Consider the following 17,781-nt stretch of genomic DNA (forward strand, 5'->3'; position numbering starts at 1 on the left):
TAAACAGAATACATTAAAATCGGAAAATATACGTAGTAAAAATATACAAAATCGTTAACATTAACAAGATAATTTACATTTTTGAAGTAAAAAGTGAAAGCAAAAAATGTTCATTTCGCATAGGTAATCTTAAACAATAATGGAATTTGGTAAAAAAAAAAGTAAAATCTTAATTTCCAGAAAAACTACAAAGGAAAAAAGTTTATTGGAGACCCCACGATTGGTCCCACATCATCACATAACCTTGCTGTGGAAATCTAGTCTTAAATACCGGATTACTTTTGTTCAGATTTTGCAATTAGCTTAGTCAGTGGATATTCTTAAATAAAGTAAATTCAATAAAAAGTGCAAACATGAAAGTGAGACTCAAAAGTTTGGGAATATTAGCTCGATGGCGCATTACACCCATGTGAAGAGTAATGTGAACCAGGTTTAACTGGTGATTGGTTTGTAGAAATCTGCCTTACAATCATCTTTTAGTATGCTTTTATTTTGAAGGCGTTGATGTCTTATTCCGGTATCTATCCCTCCTACAATATTCTAACTGGACGCAGCTTTACTTTGGTCCATGCACAGTGGCCACTTCCATAGTGGTGAGATTGCAGTTTGTATTGCGCATGACAGACATAACAGACAGATGAGGTCGCAGTGAGAATAAATGACAGCATGAATAGACCTTCACTGGTTAGGAACAAGTATGCAGGTCGTTTACTTAACTACGACTAAAAGTATGTAAATAATGGGGGATACAGTTTAATCCCTGCAAAGCAGAAATGAGAGGAAACACATTGTACATTCTGCCTTCGATGATTTGATGATATTTATTAAATCAACTCAGTATACAACAGCAATCATAAACATAAAATAGGCTTCCGTATTAATACAAAAATAAGTTGGAAAATATACATTTGCACAATTAAGTGACATTTTTTTTCTCCAGAGATAACATTTGATTTAAATCAGCGATTTTAAAATGTTAAAGTAAGGATGTTTATATTTCCACAGATTTTTAATTGAAATGTCAGAGTCTTCTTCAGTCAGGATTCAAGACTCCCCTGTTCCAGTTTCACTTCTTTTGAACTGTAATTAAAAAAAAAAGACCCAGTTACAACCCATTATCAATATATCCTCTTAATGACCATTTGTATATTATTTACTTACCATGTGTTACCTTGAATGCTTCAAGAAAACTCCACGGTAATGAAAAATCTCAAAATGGAGATTTTTTTTTTAAGTAAATGGAGGCTTTCTGCAAGTACACATACTACCTAAAACACTTTTGCAAAGCGAGTGATCTTCAGACATGATAGAAGAGGCTTGGATTATACTTCAAAAGTTTCTAAAGTTTCTAAACAGATGTTTAATCTAATTTATATGATTCCTCAAATTAATCTAACTCATCAAGAATTTGTTCAGGTTTTTGGATTATGCGTCCATTGAGGTATCAAAACATTCTTAAATAATTCAAGGTAACACGTGGTGAGTAATTGCAATTCAAAAGATTATTTTGTGGGTGAATCATCCCTTTAAGTATACATCATGAATATCCAGCTCGAGCAGAACGTTTTATAAAAAGGTACTCACCGCATTCTTCAACAAGTTTCCGGATTTGGTAAAGATGTTGGGTTTTCTTGAGGCTGGTTTGACGGTCTCTGCGTTCTGCGGGTCTGCCCGGGTCAGAGACGGAGACTGAGGCCGAGAGAGGCTGGGGGAGGTTTGAGTGGAGGGCGTTGACAGCGAGTAAGACTGAGGGTTTAAGTAAGTCGTGCTTGGTGTGTAGGGCTGAGGTGTGTAGGGCTGAGGTATGTAGGGCTGAGACGGGATGAAAGGCTGAGAGGGTGTGTAGGTCTGAGGAGGGGTATACGTTTGGGAAGGGGTGTGGATTTGAGAGGAAGTAGAAGTCTGGGAAGGAGTGTAGAGTTGAGAGGAAGTGGAAGTTAAGGAAGGGGTGTAGATTTGAGAAGAGGTGGAAGGGGTGTAGATTTGAGAAGAGGTGGTAGTTAGGGAAGGGGTGTAGATTTGAGAAGAGGTGGTAGTCAGGGAAGGGGTGTAGATTTGAGAAGAGGTGGAAGGGGTGTAGGTTTGTGCCTGTGGTAGTGTTGGTGTGTATGACTGAGGCTGTGTTTGAGACGGTGCAAACGGATTAGTATTTGTGGTTATGTAAGGCTGTGTCTGTGGGATGGACTGATTTGCTGTCGGGGAATCGAGCAGAGTAGGTGGCGGTGGCGGTGGGAAGCTGTCGGGATCTTCGTCTGCTTCATCGACAGAGGAGTGGAGCTCGTAGTGCCTCTTCCTCAGCTCCCCCAGACGGACCCTCTCCTGCTCCAGCTGGCTCTCCAGCTGCAGCACCCGCACCTGAGAGATTTAAAACATCGTAAGCGACCTCCAATCGACAACAAATAATATCAAGATGATACATTTTGGGACTTGAAAGCCTCACCTGAGTTTCCATCTCCTCTGTTTTCAGTTTGATCAAAGATCTGCCAGAGAAGTCCATCAAAACTGCAAAGACATCACATCAATTATCAGTAAACCAGATTGCTGTTACATTTAGTAGAAATTCCTGATCCCCAGAGGATGAATCCTGACGATTTAGGTGAATATTTCTCCAGCTCCATAATAAGATTCATAAATTCAAAATGTAAATATCCTAAAAACAATTGTGGCAGCGGGGTGTGGTTCTCGCTCACATGCAGGAGACCACCACAGCATTACAGCGACAGCAGAGCGAGGCTCTGCTCGGGATCGCATCGAGCCAGCGCGAGGACCGGGCTCTCCTAAGGGAGCTGCTGCAGCGTCTGGCCGCTCGGGAGGCTGATCCCGCTACGAACCCGGCCCGACCGCCTTCAATTGCCCTCCAGAAATGGACGGCAGAGGATGATCCGGAGGCATACCTGGACATCTTTGAGGGCACAGCGGCGGCGTGCGGGTGGCCGGAGGAGGAGTGGGCAGCGTGGCTATTGACTCTGCTATCTGGGGGTGCGCAGCTAGCCGCCCATAGCCTGCCAGCAGCCTCTCTGCATGTGTACCGACATCTGATGAAGGCCATCCTGGACCGACTTGGCAGCACGCCAGAGGGACATCGCCGCCGGTTCCGGGCCCTCTCCTTTGAGGACGCTGACCGGCCCTTCTCCTACGCGCAGCGGCTCCTGGATGCAGCGAGCCGCTGGCTCCAGCCGGGGGTGCGCTCCGCTGAGGAAGTCGTCGGGCAGGTGGCGCTGTAGCAGTTAATCGCCGGCCTGCCATCTTCGGCGGCGAATTGGGTCCAGTGCCATTGCCCCGCCAACCTGGAAGCAGCCGTCGTCCTCGCGGAGGACCACCTCTCGCTTCCCCGGCGGAGCATGAAAGGGGAGCCCCGACCACCAGCCGTCTCAGCGGGCAGACCCGTCCCAGCCCCGAGGAGGAGGTTTCCTGGAGCAGCTGCCCTTCCCTCCCCACCACCACACGGCCCCAACCCCGCAGCCCCGACACTTTCCCCCCCAGCCCTACCTTACCCTCCTGTTTTTATCTCTCCCCAGGGTCCGGCCTACGCTTCTGGTCGTCCGGCACCACGGGGGGCTCCTCAGATGTCAGGGCAGGATTGCTGGCGGTGCGGGCAGCCCGGCCACTTCCGACGGGAGTGTCCTCTCATGGAGGTCGGACAGCTGGTTCGGGTTGCGGGACCGCCAGTTGCCTCCCCCGATTTGGAAGGGACGTACCGTATACCGGTATGTATACAGGGGGGTACACACCAGGCTCTGATGGACACGGGCTGTGATCAGACGATGATCCCTCAGCGCTTGGTTCGGCCTGGGGCATTGATTGAAGCATCGTGGGTGAAGGTGAGGTGTGTGCATGGGGATATTCACCAGTACCCGGAGGTGACGCTGGAAATTTCTTATAAGGGGAAAAAGCAGAGAGTGAGGGCTGGAGTTAGCACTCGCCTTACGCACCCTCTGATTTTGGGAACGAATTGGCCGGGATTTTCTAAGCTAGCGGGGGCTATGGGGGTGCGTTCACGGACGGCAGGGAAATGTGAGTTGTGTGCTGTGTTTAGTGGAGAGTCGGAGGCGGCTGACGACATCGAGGGGGAAACGGACACGGAGGGGGCCGCGGAGTTCCCTCTGGACCCGCTGGTGTTTCCCGTGGAGGATTTCCCCCTCGAACAGTCGAGGGACGAGACCCTTCAGCACGCCTTCGGCCAGGTGGTGAGTATTGATGGCTCCCAGCTACACCCAAACGCAGCACTCACTCACCCACACTTTACAGTGGTTAGGGACAGGCTGTATCGTGTAAGCCGTGACACACAGACAGGAGAGATAAATACCAAGTTGTTGGTGCCAAGAAGCCGTTGGGAAATGGTTTTCCAGGCGGCTCATTATAACCCCATTTCAGGTCACCTAGGGTACGACAAATCACTACACCGGATAATGGCCCGATTTTATTGGCCGGGCATTCGCGCAGATGTGAAGCGGTGGTGTGCATCTTGCCGTGAATGTCAGCTGGTTAACCCACCGGCCATCACCAGAGCTCCTTTGCGCCCGTTACCATTGATTGAGGTGCCTTTTGAGAGAGTTGGTATGGACCTCATCGGGCCATTAGACCGGAGTGCACGGGGATATGGCTTTGTACTAGTCCTAGTGGATTATGCAACGCGATATCCCGAGGCAATGCGTAATATCTCTGCAAAGAGCGTCGCGCAGGCACTGTTTCACATTATCTCCCGAGTCGGGATCCTGAAAGAGATCCTGACTGACCAGGGCACACAGTTTATGTCACGCACACTACGCGAGCTGTATGAACTATTGGGCGTCCTTTCAATACGGACTAGTGTTTACCATCCGCAGACCGACGGCCTGGTGGAACGGTTTAACAAAACACTAAAGAACATGGTTCGTAAGTTCGTTCACGAAGATAGCCGTAATTGGGATAAATGGCTAGATCCTCTGTTGTTTGCAGTGCGAGGGCTGCCCCAGTCCTCCACGGGATTTTCTCCCTTTGAGCTGTTATTTGGTAGGAAGCCCCGGGGTGTTTTGGACCTAGTTAAGGAAAACTGGGAGGAGGGTCCAAGCACCAGTAAAAAGGAAATACAGTACGCTATGGACCTGCGAGCAAAACTCCACTCACTGGGGCAGATATCACGGGAGAATTTGCTCCAGGCTCAGGAACGTCAGCAGCGCCTGTACAACAGAGGGTCGAAACTGAGACAATTTTCATCGGGAGATAAAGTGCTTGTATTACTCCCATCCTCTAGCTCTAAACTACTCGCCAAGTGGCAAGGACCCTTCGTGGTCACACGACGAGTGGGGGACATAGATTATGAGGTGGTGCGTTCTGACAGAGGGGGAGCAACACAGATTTACCACCTTAACCTCCTGAAAGCATGGAGGGAGGTGGCATCTGTTTCTCTGGCCACCACGGTGATTGAGAGAGATGAGTTGGGACCGGAGGTCATTAAAAGCAACAAATTAGCCCCGGTCTGTTGTGGCGACAATCTCTCACCGGGCCAGAGAGCAGACGTTGCTTCGTTGCAAAGGCAGTTTGCCGACGTGTTCTCTATGCTGCCAGGGCGCACCTCTCTCATAAACCACCGCATAGAAACGCCCCCGAAGCCGCTTCTGTATTCTCCTGACTTCTCTCTCCCTTTTGTGTTGCAGACCGACGCCTCGAACAGTGGGGTGGGGGGCCGTTTTGTCCCAGCACGTAGAAGGGGTCGACCGCCCCATACTGTACATTAGCCGTAAGCTCGCCCAGAGGGAGGTGAACTACAGTACGGTGGAAAAGGAGTGCCTCGCCATACGGCGGGCGGTCGGCGCCCTGCGGTACTACCTCCTGGGGCGCCCTTTCACCCTCTGGTCGGACCATGCCCCGCTCCAGTGGCTCCACCGCATGAAGGATGCCAACGCTCGGATCACTCGGTGGTATCTGGCGTTACAGCCTTTCAACTTCAAGGTGATCCACAGGCCGGGTAACCGGATGGTCGTGGCTGATTTCCTCTCTCGCTCAGCGGAGGGGGGGGGGGGAGAGTCAGCTTGCGGCCGGCGGGATCCCGGACTGAGTCGGGCGGTGGGGGTATGTGGTTAGGGGTGTGGTTAGGGCGCCGGCTGCTGGAGTGAAGGGAGTGGCTCGGCCGGAGGCCAGACAGCTGATCGGAATCAGGTAATCAGTGCCGGAATAAAAGCATGCCGTATCCTGGTTCTGGTCTGTTTTGCAGTAGGCGTGATCCTGGAAGGTCCCCGAAGGACCTGTGAAGGTTCCCACCCGGGCAACGTTTGAGACCCGCGTATATTTTTGTTTGGAGTTAATAAAAGCCTGTGTTCAACCAACCTGCTCTTTCCGTCCCTATTTGAACCCTGTGTGAGCAGAGAGGCTCACAACAATCTTATGTGTTTCCCAGTGGTGGAATAAGTACTCAGGTCCTTTACTTAAAAGGTCCCATGTTATGCTTTTCCGGTTATTACCCGTCCCCTTGTGTGTTGTGTAGCTTTTTCTGCAAATAAACGGTCTGCAGAGTCCCAAACCCTCACCCTACACCCTGTAGCGAGTAAAACTATAACACAGAAAAGATGTGTCTATGCTGCCCCAAAAACGCCTCGTTAGACATTTTTCTTCTTCCAGGGCCTATTGACGTCATTAAGTCCAAATGGACCAATTGGCACACAGCTATAGAACAATAGGCACACCCTCTGCCAGGGTGGACTGCAAGGCAGCTCAGGAGTCCGCCCCGCGAGGCCTCCGGAGCAGACAGTGTGAGGTGGATTTCCCGCTGTGTTTCCCTGGATGCTGGATATAGCCAGCCACACACACACACACACACACACACACACACACACACACACACACACACACACACACACACACACACACACACACACACACACACACACACACACACACACACACACACACACACACACACACACACACACACACACACACACACACACACACACACACACACACACACACACACACACACACACACACACACACACACACACACACACACACACACACACACACACACACACACACACACACACACACACACACACACAGCTCCGCGGTGTCCGCTGGCATGGCACGCAGACCCCAAGCAGCAACCAGGAGACAACACCAGTAATACAGCTCATACTGTCGGCTCCTCGAGTCTCAAAGGGCGGAGCAGCGTGCCCCGCAGTGAGCCCCTCAACGTCCCGCCAACACGGCAACCAGACCCCACGCAGCATTCTCATCTCTTTGTCATTACTGCTGTCCTTTTCTGGTTGCTAACGCCATTGTAACACATAAACACGGATGTTCCGCCGCTGTTGACTAATCAGAACAGAGTGGGCGAGCTGACCAATCAGAGCACAGTGGGAGGGGGGGCAGGAGCTCCAACAAGGCGTTTAGGAGAGAGAGTGAATACACATACTTTACAGAGATGCTGTATGAGAAACCAATGTGATTGTGGAACATTGAACAATGTAAATCTATTCTAGGATACCTCAACAATTGAATTATGATCAGTGTAGAAATGGCCAAGACATGGGACCTTTAAGCAAAAGTAGAAATACTAAAGTCTAAAAATACGTCATTACAAGAAAAGGTCCTGATTTAAAAATGTTAAATCAATGTAGTGGAGTAAAAATTACATAATTTGCCTCTTGAGCACCAGGAAAAGTGCTTTATAAATGTAATGTATTATTATTATTATTATTATTATTATTAAATGCTAAGGAGAAAGGGTATAAAGAGTTAAGTTCCAATACTTAAGAGAAGAATGTCAAAGTACGTTACTTGAGTAAGTGTACGTAGTTACATTCCACTACTGGGAATGAGTTAACAGACATGTTCACTACAGGATGAATTATAATAAAACATCTCCTCTCACCTGGGTCAGAGATCTTCTCCTGCCCGTATTTGGTGGAGGTGACGACCACAGCAGCCATGTCATTAACGTGGCGCGAGGCCTGCTTCAGGGTCTGCAGCTTCTTGTTGTTACGGTCGGCCTTCACCTAAAGTAACAAAGCAGCACTTCAGCATTCATCTACATCTCCATACATCCAAAGAGCTCTTAAAAACAACGTGCTGCTATCCAAACAAGTTTTACATTTATAATGAAAATGTGTCTGTTTGCCTGAATAATACCAGCAATTACTTAAGAAAACAATACACAACAGCAACATTTGGGATTTTTTTTAAAACACCACCATGTACCTTTATGGAGATCAGACTGCTTTTCATGCAAACAGAACTTTTTTTTAACTTGACTTTGTACCTTTGAGGCAGCAAGGAGCTGAGCTGTGCTCGCAGCGATCTCATGTGAACACGCGATGAGCTCCTCGTACGCTCCTTTTTCAGCCACCACCCGGTCCGCTGAGTCTCTGATAGCAAAGAAGTGAAGAACAGTACAGGTTCAATATATAGGGGTTCAGAACATATGACTAATATTGTACAGCATGTCATTCTTGGACACTTACAGCAGCTGTGTGGCGCCCCAGCCAACAGCTTTAGAGGCAGAGATGAGTCCCTCTGTCCAGCGAGAGTTCTTGCCATAAAATTCTGTAACAGAAGCTGCTCCCTACAGGAAGAGCAAAAGTGTCAGTATGAAGGACATTGAACTGGTTTCTTCTTGAATACTTTACCCACAGTAAAAAAAATGCAGAACTGCCATATTGTCAACATCAATTTACATCTCTAACACAACTCTTAAATGTTACTTTTGCTTATAATGTTGCCGGAGCAGGTTTGAAACTCAGCTGTAATTTCTTTTTGTGACTCACCCTGCCTCCTTCCACAATGTCTTTTTGCAAGTCAGCAGAAGCTGTAACCAGCATGTGAACGGCCTGGAGAGGAAAAAAGGAGATCAGGAGAAACTCTGAGTGAACATAAATCACACAAGTTCACAGAAATGTATTGTAAAAGTAAAGACACAGGTGTGATTTTTATGTACCATGTATGTTATATATTTGTTGAATACATAAAAAGTAAAAAAAAAAAAAAAGTAAAGAGACATTTCTTACCTTCATCAGGTCTGAACAGGATCCCAGGATACTGTAATGAAAAACAGAAAAACATCCCACAGTTGCTGGTAAGAAACTGACGGAGAGAAGATTAGAAAACATTTACTAATTTAGAACAATACAGTATTTTTCTTACCTCTGGTTGACCTCCAGTTTGATGCCAGAAGTGTCTCTCTTTGCCTGATTCATTATCTCCTGAGAAGCAGAAGTTTGAAATAGAACAGTTAAGAATCATATGTGTGTATGTGGTCCAGAGTTTGTCAGGTTTATCCATTACTATGTGTCCTTACGTCCATTCTCAGCACAGCCTCTTCAATGGCAGTTGATGTGGCGATCATCTCTTTATCCACCAGGTATCCCAGCTCTCCTTTTTGCAGATCCTGCCCTGTTGGACGCAGACCCTAAACAGGATTGATCAAGTACACGTCAGAAATTCAGCAGCAAATACTTAGTTACAGTATACAAATACTTTACTTTTTCTCCACTACATTTGTATGAAAGCTTAAGTTACTTTTAAGCTTCTCACCAACAGTGCTACACCTAATATACAAATACATTCTGAAGTATTATGAAAGGTTAACATAAGAGTTTCTTGATCCCTTGATGAATTTGACCAGCTACCCAGCATAAAGTAATTCAAAAAATAAAATATAAATTGCTATCAATAGCTGTTTGCTCTTATTACTCTGATGAAGGCAAAATCTGTGTCACCTGTGCCAACCCGAGGAGGCGTTGGACAGTGAAGCGCACAGCGGAGGGATCTGCTCGCTGTAAACTGGCCTGAATCTTTAGATCTTTCAAGAACTGAAGGCAGTGATTCGCACAATCCCGACAGCTGTCAGTCAAACCTGCATGAGAAGGAAACCGGAGTGTTTACTGTTTGTTTATACTGTATTTATTTTATGCCTTTTCAGTTTCCGTGTGAGTGTGTCTCTTACGGTCGGCCTGGTCGGTGGGAGCAGAGTGAGATGTGGCTGCTCCGTTGACAATGGTGTCAGCAGTGAGGTGGGAGAACTGTGTGACCGCTCTCAGCAAACCACTGGCATCTAAAAACAAGAGGGAGGAGCCTTACATACACTCGTCATCTAAAACAAACATACTTTACCTCTAAATCAGAACACAAGCACAGCTCACTCACCATTCCTGTTTCCCAGGTAAACCATGTGACTCTGCTGCATTTTGTCAATAGAACCCAGAGTGATTTCAGCTCGGTTTATCAAATAATCTGAAAAAGAGAAAGAAAATTGAAATGGGAAACGATACGAAAAAGCATTGAGCAATTCTAAGATGTATATACATAATGTAGGAGGATATCATAGTGAATTTAAAACAATTTAATAAATGTTTATATACTGCTCTTAAATGTTCCGTTGATGGGATATAAATAATGTGCTATCAAATTAATGTAAATTTTATCTAAAATGAAAGCAAGTGATGCTATTATTGTCATTACTAACTTTAATAATTAAATTAAGTATTATATACATACAGTTTTATGTAAATACATATATTCGTCTTTGAATTGTTCGTTTTTATTTTCATTTTTTTTCTTCTATTATATTTAGGATGTTCCCTCTTTTTACTTAGACAAAATAACCTTTTAAAGGACCTAAACCTAAGCAATTTTCACTATTTTTGAAACTTTTATAGACTGATAATAAAAAGAATCGCCACTTTTATGCAGATATGGTGTAACTATTGGAATTATTTAGTGGGGGACAAAAGAAATAAGGTTTTACCAGGTGAGCTGATGCAGCTGAGGTGAATGGGGTCGTCCAGTTTGGCCACAGCGTCCAGTATGATGCCCTCGGCCTCCACCACAGCACACTGCAGCAGACAGAACTGCTCGTCCTGCAGCTTCTGGGTCAGCTCACCCTCACGACACGCCTAGTGAAGATATATAAACTCATCAGAGCTAACCACTCCATTGTAGGTCACACAGATTGCACAGGTGATATAGTGTGTGTGCAGCACCTGTTGCTGTATCTGGGCGTGCAGACTGCCCACTTCCATGCTGCTCCTCTGCCTCTCCTGCTCCAGGGAGCTGTGGTGGAGCTGGGCCTGCTGGCGAAGGGAGTTCAGCTCCGCCTCCTGGTCCCTCATGGAGCGCAGCAGCACCTCCCTCTCCGCCTGCAACCCTGCTAGAGAGCTGCTCAGCTGGGTCCCACTCTGAGGAGATAAACATGCATCAATCAGTTTTTTCATAAGAGGATTTATAGACGAAGTGAGAAAGTTAGCATTAGTATTCCTACCATTTCTCTGCTCTGCAGGGCGCCGTTTGAACGATTTAACTCCGACCGTGTCGAGTCCAACTCTCGCCTCAGACGGTCGATCTCCAACTTCTGCTCTGCATTGATGGTCAGCTGTGGAAAGGCAAGTTTAGTTTATTTGTATAGGACCTTTGAAAAATAAGTCAATAAAAAGTCCTTAAAATACATTCGTATTAAGAAATTATATTAAATAAACACAAGACACATAAATACGCTTGAAAGAGAATAAAATAAATATGGGATAAAAATCTGCGTGATGCTCAGCTACTGCTCAGACAGAAATGTAGACACAAGTTTGACGTAAAAGTGCAGAAATAAACAGAAATGTTTAAGCCTTAATGTATATAAAAGAGTTAGAGCAGAGAGTTTGTTTTCTACTTTTGCTAGTTTTCCTTATCTTGTATATTTGTGTTTTTGCAAAACACATGCAGATAAAAATATTACCAGGAAAAATGTTGCACATATCTAGTTACTGTCTGATGACTCTGTACCTGTTGCTGCAGCTGCGCCCTGAGGGCCTCCAGCTCTCGGAGCAGGCGGTCCCTCTCCAGGTCCTGGGAGCCCTGCTGCTGCTGGGCCTGCTGTCTCAGCGAGGAGAGCTCTGCGTCTTTCTCTCGGGCGGAGCGCAGCAGTACCTCCCGCTCGGCATGCAGAGCTGCCAGGCTGCTGCTGACCTGAGACCCCTCCTGAAAAACACAGAAATATGTAAGTGCATGAATTAAACCTTTAAATAAAACCATTTATTGAGTAAAGCTGCAAATCGCACTTTTCTGTGAGCCAAACGACAAGCACATGGAGTATTATACTCCTATTCTGTCTGTCAACACAATGAGTGATATGTATATTTTTGATTTATTTATTTAATATTATTTATAATATTATTTAGCAGGGACAGTGGCCATTAATATGTATTTCTGAGTGAGCCAAGAAACATACTATAATGAGCCAAATAAAGGCATCCCAGAGATGCTTTATTTGACATGCTGCAGAGTAAATAAGACTGGGTAGAGATGTAACAGTCCCAATACATAAACTCCTAAAAGTAAATATTGGATGAACTTTTTAGAAACTAAAAATATTTGATCAAACTCAAAGTCAAAGCTTTGTAAATGTAATGGCAAAACATTTACTTTAGCCTGATGGTGGTGCTGTAGAGTTAGTTGGAAATGTTAAAACTCATACTGAGTCAGGTGTCTTTCTTGCTGTGATTGTTGATCTCTACTGCAGTTTAACCCTTCATATATCTATTTCATGAGACAATAAAGTGTTTAGAAAACATAAATTGCTCGTTATCATACATCCAGTCTCACCATGTCTTTGTTGTCCAGCGTGCTGCGAAGGAGAGCCAGCTGGGCCCTTTGCTCCAGAAGTTCTTTGTTGAGGCGCTGAAACTCCTGCTGCTGCTGATTCATCTGATCAGGAGAGGAGACAGTGAGTAGTTACCTACCACAGTCTTTGTTTTTCAACACAAAACACTTTCTTGTGGAGAAATATCATAACAGAAGGTGTTCTTTTTCTGTGCTGTCTGCAGCAGTTATGAGTCTCACCATGTTGCTGTTCTCCCGTCGTAGATTTTCCAGCTCGATTTCAAGCTGCTGTTTGCTTCTCAGCAAATCATCGTGACCATGTTTTGTACCAGAGAACAACTTAACTGTTTCTGCATTCTGCAAACACACAAAGACAACATTATTGGCGTTGTTGGAGCTATATATCTCTTTATATTATTTACTAGTTTAACATTTATTTTCTTGCTGTTTTATAGTAAATGTATTCTTAGTTAGTCTCATAAGTTAAAGTAGTTTCTATGCTTTTATTTTGAAGGCATGTTTTGGGCACTGGGTGATTAGAGGACCTGGTGTAATTGTATATATTGGAGACAGGTGGGTGGTGGGAGCCAGAGCACTAGTAAGCAAACGGTTTTTTACCGGGGTGTTTCGAGCCACAGGGTTTTCCAACCACAGGAAAGGAAAGCCATAGGAAAGGCTTAAGGAACAAACCATATGAAACCTGTTCATTGTCAATGATATTGGATCATAATAAATGTACAACGGAAAATCTTGTCTGGACCTGGATCATTGCCCTGCGTAAGATCCGCTAACTAGTGCCTCAGCGGCTGTATTATTTTAAGTTAATTATCTGTTTTATTTCGATATGATTTTGGCCACTACAGGCGTGAACCGGATTATGTGCAACAGCCTCATAATCAATGCAAAAAAGAGGAGAACATTTATAGTTATTTTAGGAATGATACTTCAAAGTGTCTTTATCTCAGGTTTTTCTCAAAATGACATAGAATGAGTAAAAGAAACAACAAAGACGAGGAGGTTTACCTTCTTCATTAAGTCAGCGTGGCTGGTGATGAGTTCTGCATGTCTCTCTTTGAGTTGAGTGAAACGAAGCTCTGCTGACTGAGCTCGATCTGTGTAGACAATGGGATGAAAAGACACATTAAGACTAAGCTCAATTTATATTTCACCAGTGCATAAATCGGCTTACTTACGGTCTGCCTCCTTGTATCCGATCTGAGCCCCGACGTTGGCGACATTAGCGCACCGTAAGCCCTCCACCTCCATACGCAGGTGCTCCTTCTCCACCATGGCCATATGTTTGTAGTTACGCTCCTCCTCGACCTCGGCCTCCAGGCGATTCACCTGAGACTTCAACTCAGTTAAACACCTCCGAGCCTGAGAAAAAGATCACATCATATCATATATAATCGTTAAACACTCAAAGGTAACATTTTACTGCACAAAGAGTACATTTACTTGTCAAACTTTTGAGTACTTTTTTGATACATACTTTTAAGAAGGGGAGTATTTTCACAGAAGGGTTTAAGTCTTTTCTTTTTAAGTAAAGGGTCTGAAGACGTCTTCCACAACTGAGTATATATCCAATGTGATAATCTCACCTCAGACTTGATGAGCTGTAGTTCTGGTCTGAGCGCCTGCAGCTCTCTCTTCAGACCCTCGTTTTCAGTTTCCCTTTGGTCCACTGAAACATCCTGTGCTCCAGTTTGATTTGGCAAATAGTACTGTCATGAGAAAGAAATTAAAAGTCAGCCGTCCGTGATACCAGATAAGGAGGTGGAAGGCCTTTTTTTCTCATTTTTGTCCTGCATGTACCTGTGGCATCTGTGGTGCTTCTCTGGTCTCTGGTTGCTGTTCCGCCTCCTCTCTGTCGGTGCGTTCCTCGTTAGGTATCACCACCACCGCCCTCTTATATTCAGCCAAGGCAGATGCGCGGAGGAAGTTTGGTGGAGCCTGTGTATTAAACAAAACCTTTTATTGTCAATTAAGGACTTTACAGTGTGGAATGAGTACTTATGTTAAAGCTCTGAATACTTCCTTCCATTTTTCAAGTTAAATCTACAGAAATAGTTATGGTACTTACATCAGGGAGATCTGGGATCTGGATAAAAGTTTTAAAAAACTCAGTTTCCCTGGCTCTGTCAAAGAATGGTTTGAGGCTGCAGAGGAAAACACATCTGTCACTAACATAACCCAGAGATGAAATAAAAGTGTGTATTTGCTAATAGCTCTGAAATCCTACCTGTTAAAAAGATCTCGGAACCGCTCTCGATGTCCAAGAAGAATATCTGGAGCCATGCCTGTAAAGCAGAGGATATGATTATTACTTTTGAAGGCTTTATCTAACACTATAGCTCGATTAAATAGAAAAAACATATTTCTCACTTACAGCTGTGCAGTTTGAACATCAGCAGGACAGTGAAGTGGTAGAGGAAGCTGCAGTCCAGTATCAGAGGAATCAGAGGAGTCAGTCTGCACTGTCCAGCTGGAGTATCAGATTTGGCGCCGTTGGCATCAAGCTGACGCAGAACTTTGAACAAGAAAAACGCGTAATCAAATAAATATCTGAACAATTCTGGTGCTACTCTCTATTTTATTTATTGCCAACACATCCCATTAAATCCTCAGCAAGTGTGTGTATCATAATCCTAAAAACATCTCTAGAATGATCGAAAAAGGTGGACTCACCTGTCTCCTCCATCTTGAGTCCAGCATCCAGGTAATCCATCAGTTCCTGTGTCATATCCAACCTGCAATACATTTAAACCACATTAATGAAGCACATGCTTCATTAATGAGAAACAGAAGCAGTTATTGATGGTGGTAAACTTACACTTTGTTTTTGTCATTTCCTGTTTCCTTGTCCAGAGTCTCATCACTGGCCTCCAGGTTGCCTGGGATCAGCTTGTGCTGTGAATTTATTTTGTAATTAAAAGTTGTATAATTCTAAATGTGAACATGACATAATATAAACCCTTTAACAGTTTTATATAACAAAATATATATAAGTTACCTTTGCATGAAATTCCATTTTGAGGCAGAGGAATTTTGCAGACAGTGCAACAATTTGGCCGTATCGATCATGTAAGCTTCCCTGGAATAAAAATAAAGAGTTGTCATTGGTTTATTTACACAATTCCATAGAAAGATAAAATGTACAAAGCCAGAACAAAATACTGATTAAAGATCATGGCTATCATTACAATCTTTGGCTCTGTATGAGCAAATATTTTTAGATGTCTAGCGTTCAATGTTTAACATATATTTATTTAATTTAGACTAACTTAAAAACACAAGACATTTTTATTTAAAAGTGGGAGACTGAGGCACACATTTTTTTACCTATTTACGCTACGTCATACTTCTACTCCAATTTACTACAAAAGTAAATCACTATACTTTCTACAGTTCTACTATGTGTCACTTTTCAGATTAGATTTAGCTTTCACTGGTACTTCCTACAAACATTTGGCAATGAAGTACTTCAAACATTACTAAAGTAAAAGATCTAAATACTTCTTCATCCTCTGCTACTCACCCAGAGAACGCCCATGTCTTTGACGTTGCGGCAGTATCTGTGAGAGTCTCTAACGACCTGTAGTCAAACACAGAGGGGCGAGGTTACAAAAGGAAGAGTGGGTAAGGGTGGACAAAGGAAACAAAGAGAAGACAAATAAAAGATTGAGAAGATGTTTAGATTTGAACTCACATTTCTCTGTCCCCCCCGGAGTACTTTGTGCAGCAGGTAGCAGAACTTCCAGCAGATCATGGAGTTGCTGGAGAGAGGCAGGTTGAGGGTGTAGGACCAGAAGGTAGCGGCTCCACTCTCCTTATACGTTCCCATGATAATATCTTCACTGCTGTCAAGGAATCTCCAAAAATACTAATGCAATAACTCAACATAAGACTTGTGTCTTGGCAAGATCATCCCTTAAGGGAGGGATTAATAAAGGAACAGTTTGATTTGACATTTCAGTACACTTGTCTTTTCTTACAGATTTCAGATGACTGGTTCAGGGTGAAATATATTAACAACTTTTCATTTATTGCCATATTTTCTTATTCAGACATTCGTGTTCCTAAGAGGATGATTCCTAAAAACGCTTTTGAACCTCAGACTTTCTATCTAGCGCCACCAGCAAGTCAAATGTGAACTTAATTAGTGTTTTGTTAAGCCTCACAAAGTCATTACCATGCATGCACGGTGTACTCTTGTCTTGTGTTAGTGAAATGAATTTGGATGTACTTTCTTACTTAATTGGGACAATGCAGTTAAAAACACAGTTTGAAACTGATGTCTTTTGCAGAGTTTAATAGCTAATTTTCAAGTCTAATACCTAGTTGGGCTTTTAGATGTGTAGTTAAAATATACAGCTTTCTAGTTCATAAAACAGCAATATAACGTAAATAGAAATACAATAAAAAAACACACCGCATATTGCAATTACTACAATACCGTCACAGATTTTGTTTGTCAGTTAATGAACCAAGTTGAAACATGGTTTAAAAGGATACTGCGCACATATTTCTCTTTAAGTGGAGTTTCTCCTGAGACGAGAGTTTTGCTGATGCTGTGGAGCTGTAAGAAAAGAGACTCAACTTTAGTCAAAGTCAACTTTTCTACAGGTAAACAACAACTGCCGCTTGCGGAAATAGGTAAAACGATAAGATAACAAAAAGAAAACACAAGGTTGGATATAGACAAACACGTCAAGGGGGAACATTTAAAGAACGTTTACGATAGTGAAAAAATTAACTTAAAAGATCTTATTTTTGTAGGGTTTAGCTTCATACTTTTAAACAGTGATACAATGTTACTTATCAAGGTGGTTCCTGTAAACTGGATTTCACAAACTATCGAACATGAAAACAATAAACCTGCTCCGACGTATGAAGGTTTGATTGTAATAAATAATAAAAACATACCTGTTGTTTAGCGAACTGCTCTTTCTCAGCAGCCAACGCTTTTTCCGTCTTATTTTCGCTTTTGTTCTTCGTTTTGCTCATGTTGTTGCTGTAAATCCACACAAACTATAATGATATGAATCCTAAGAGGTCTAGCTCGAGGTGTCTGCTCCTCACCTGTGCCCTCGCGACCCTTTAAAACAACAATAGGTGCGTCACACGCTATGGTCAGACGTGGCGCGTGCACGTCCTCAAAAGAGCTCTCCTATGTCCTTAGTTGCTTCTTCAGATCAAGATTACAGTCTGCTCAATTGA

At 43.9% G+C, this 17,781-nt stretch overlaps 2 protein-coding genes across 2 annotated transcripts; one reads left to right on the plus strand and one right to left on the minus strand.

Moving 5' to 3' along the window:
• Positions 1-788: 788 nt before the first annotated feature.
• Positions 789-17,778, minus strand: LOC307024284 (huntingtin-interacting protein 1-related protein-like). The gene is made up of 33 exons (XM_079658312.1): positions 17,488-17,778; positions 17,077-17,140; positions 16,271-16,413; positions 16,100-16,156; positions 15,575-15,655; positions 15,395-15,471; positions 15,250-15,311; positions 14,951-15,091; positions 14,804-14,861; positions 14,645-14,720; positions 14,377-14,514; positions 14,163-14,285; positions 13,755-13,938; positions 13,585-13,673; positions 12,802-12,918; positions 12,565-12,666; positions 11,746-11,940; positions 11,237-11,347; positions 10,959-11,153; positions 10,724-10,871; positions 10,123-10,209; positions 9,923-10,030; positions 9,696-9,832; positions 9,275-9,385; positions 9,121-9,179; positions 8,985-9,015; positions 8,745-8,807; positions 8,442-8,542; positions 8,240-8,345; positions 7,853-7,976; positions 2,441-2,502; positions 1,585-2,355; positions 789-1,080 (listed from the first exon to the last, which is right to left on the minus strand). Exons 1-33 carry the CDS (start codon positions 17,566-17,568, stop codon positions 1,045-1,047), a joined length of 4,038 nt encoding a protein of 1,345 aa, XP_079514438.1. The 5' UTR covers positions 17,569-17,778; the 3' UTR covers positions 789-1,044.
• On the plus strand, positions 2,476-6,781 carry LOC307024288 (uncharacterized protein). Its single transcript, XM_079658319.1, has 2 exons — positions 2,476-2,596; positions 3,519-6,781. The coding sequence occupies exon 2, from the start codon at positions 3,567-3,569 to the stop codon at positions 5,715-5,717; it is 2,151 nt and encodes a 716-aa protein (XP_079514445.1). The 5' UTR covers positions 2,476-2,596; positions 3,519-3,566; the 3' UTR covers positions 5,718-6,781.
• Positions 17,779-17,781: the final 3 nt, after the last annotated feature.

Source organism: Notothenia rossii (assembly GCF_949606895.1).
Source record: "Notothenia rossii genome assembly, chromosome: 11".
NCBI classification, from domain to species: Eukaryota; Metazoa; Chordata; class Actinopteri; order Perciformes; family Nototheniidae; genus Notothenia; species Notothenia rossii.

Excerpts from the sequence above, each read along its gene's own strand:
- LOC307024288 (XM_079658319.1), top strand. The coding sequence starts at position 3,567 with ATGTCAGGGCAGGATTGCTGGCGGTGCGGGCAGCCCGGCCACTTCCGA.
- LOC307024284 (XM_079658312.1), bottom strand. The coding sequence starts at position 17,568 with ATGAGCAAAACGAAGAACAAAAGCGAAAATAAGACGGAAAAAGCGTTG. Across the intron at positions 16,157-16,270 it reads TCCGGGGGGGACAGAGAAAT|GTCGTTAGAGACTCTCACAG; the intron begins GTGAGTTCAAAT and ends GTTTGACTACAG. Across the intron at positions 8,808-8,984 it reads CCTGTTCAGACCTGATGAAG|GCCGTTCACATGCTGGTTAC; the intron begins GTAAGAAATGTC and ends TTTCCTCTCCAG.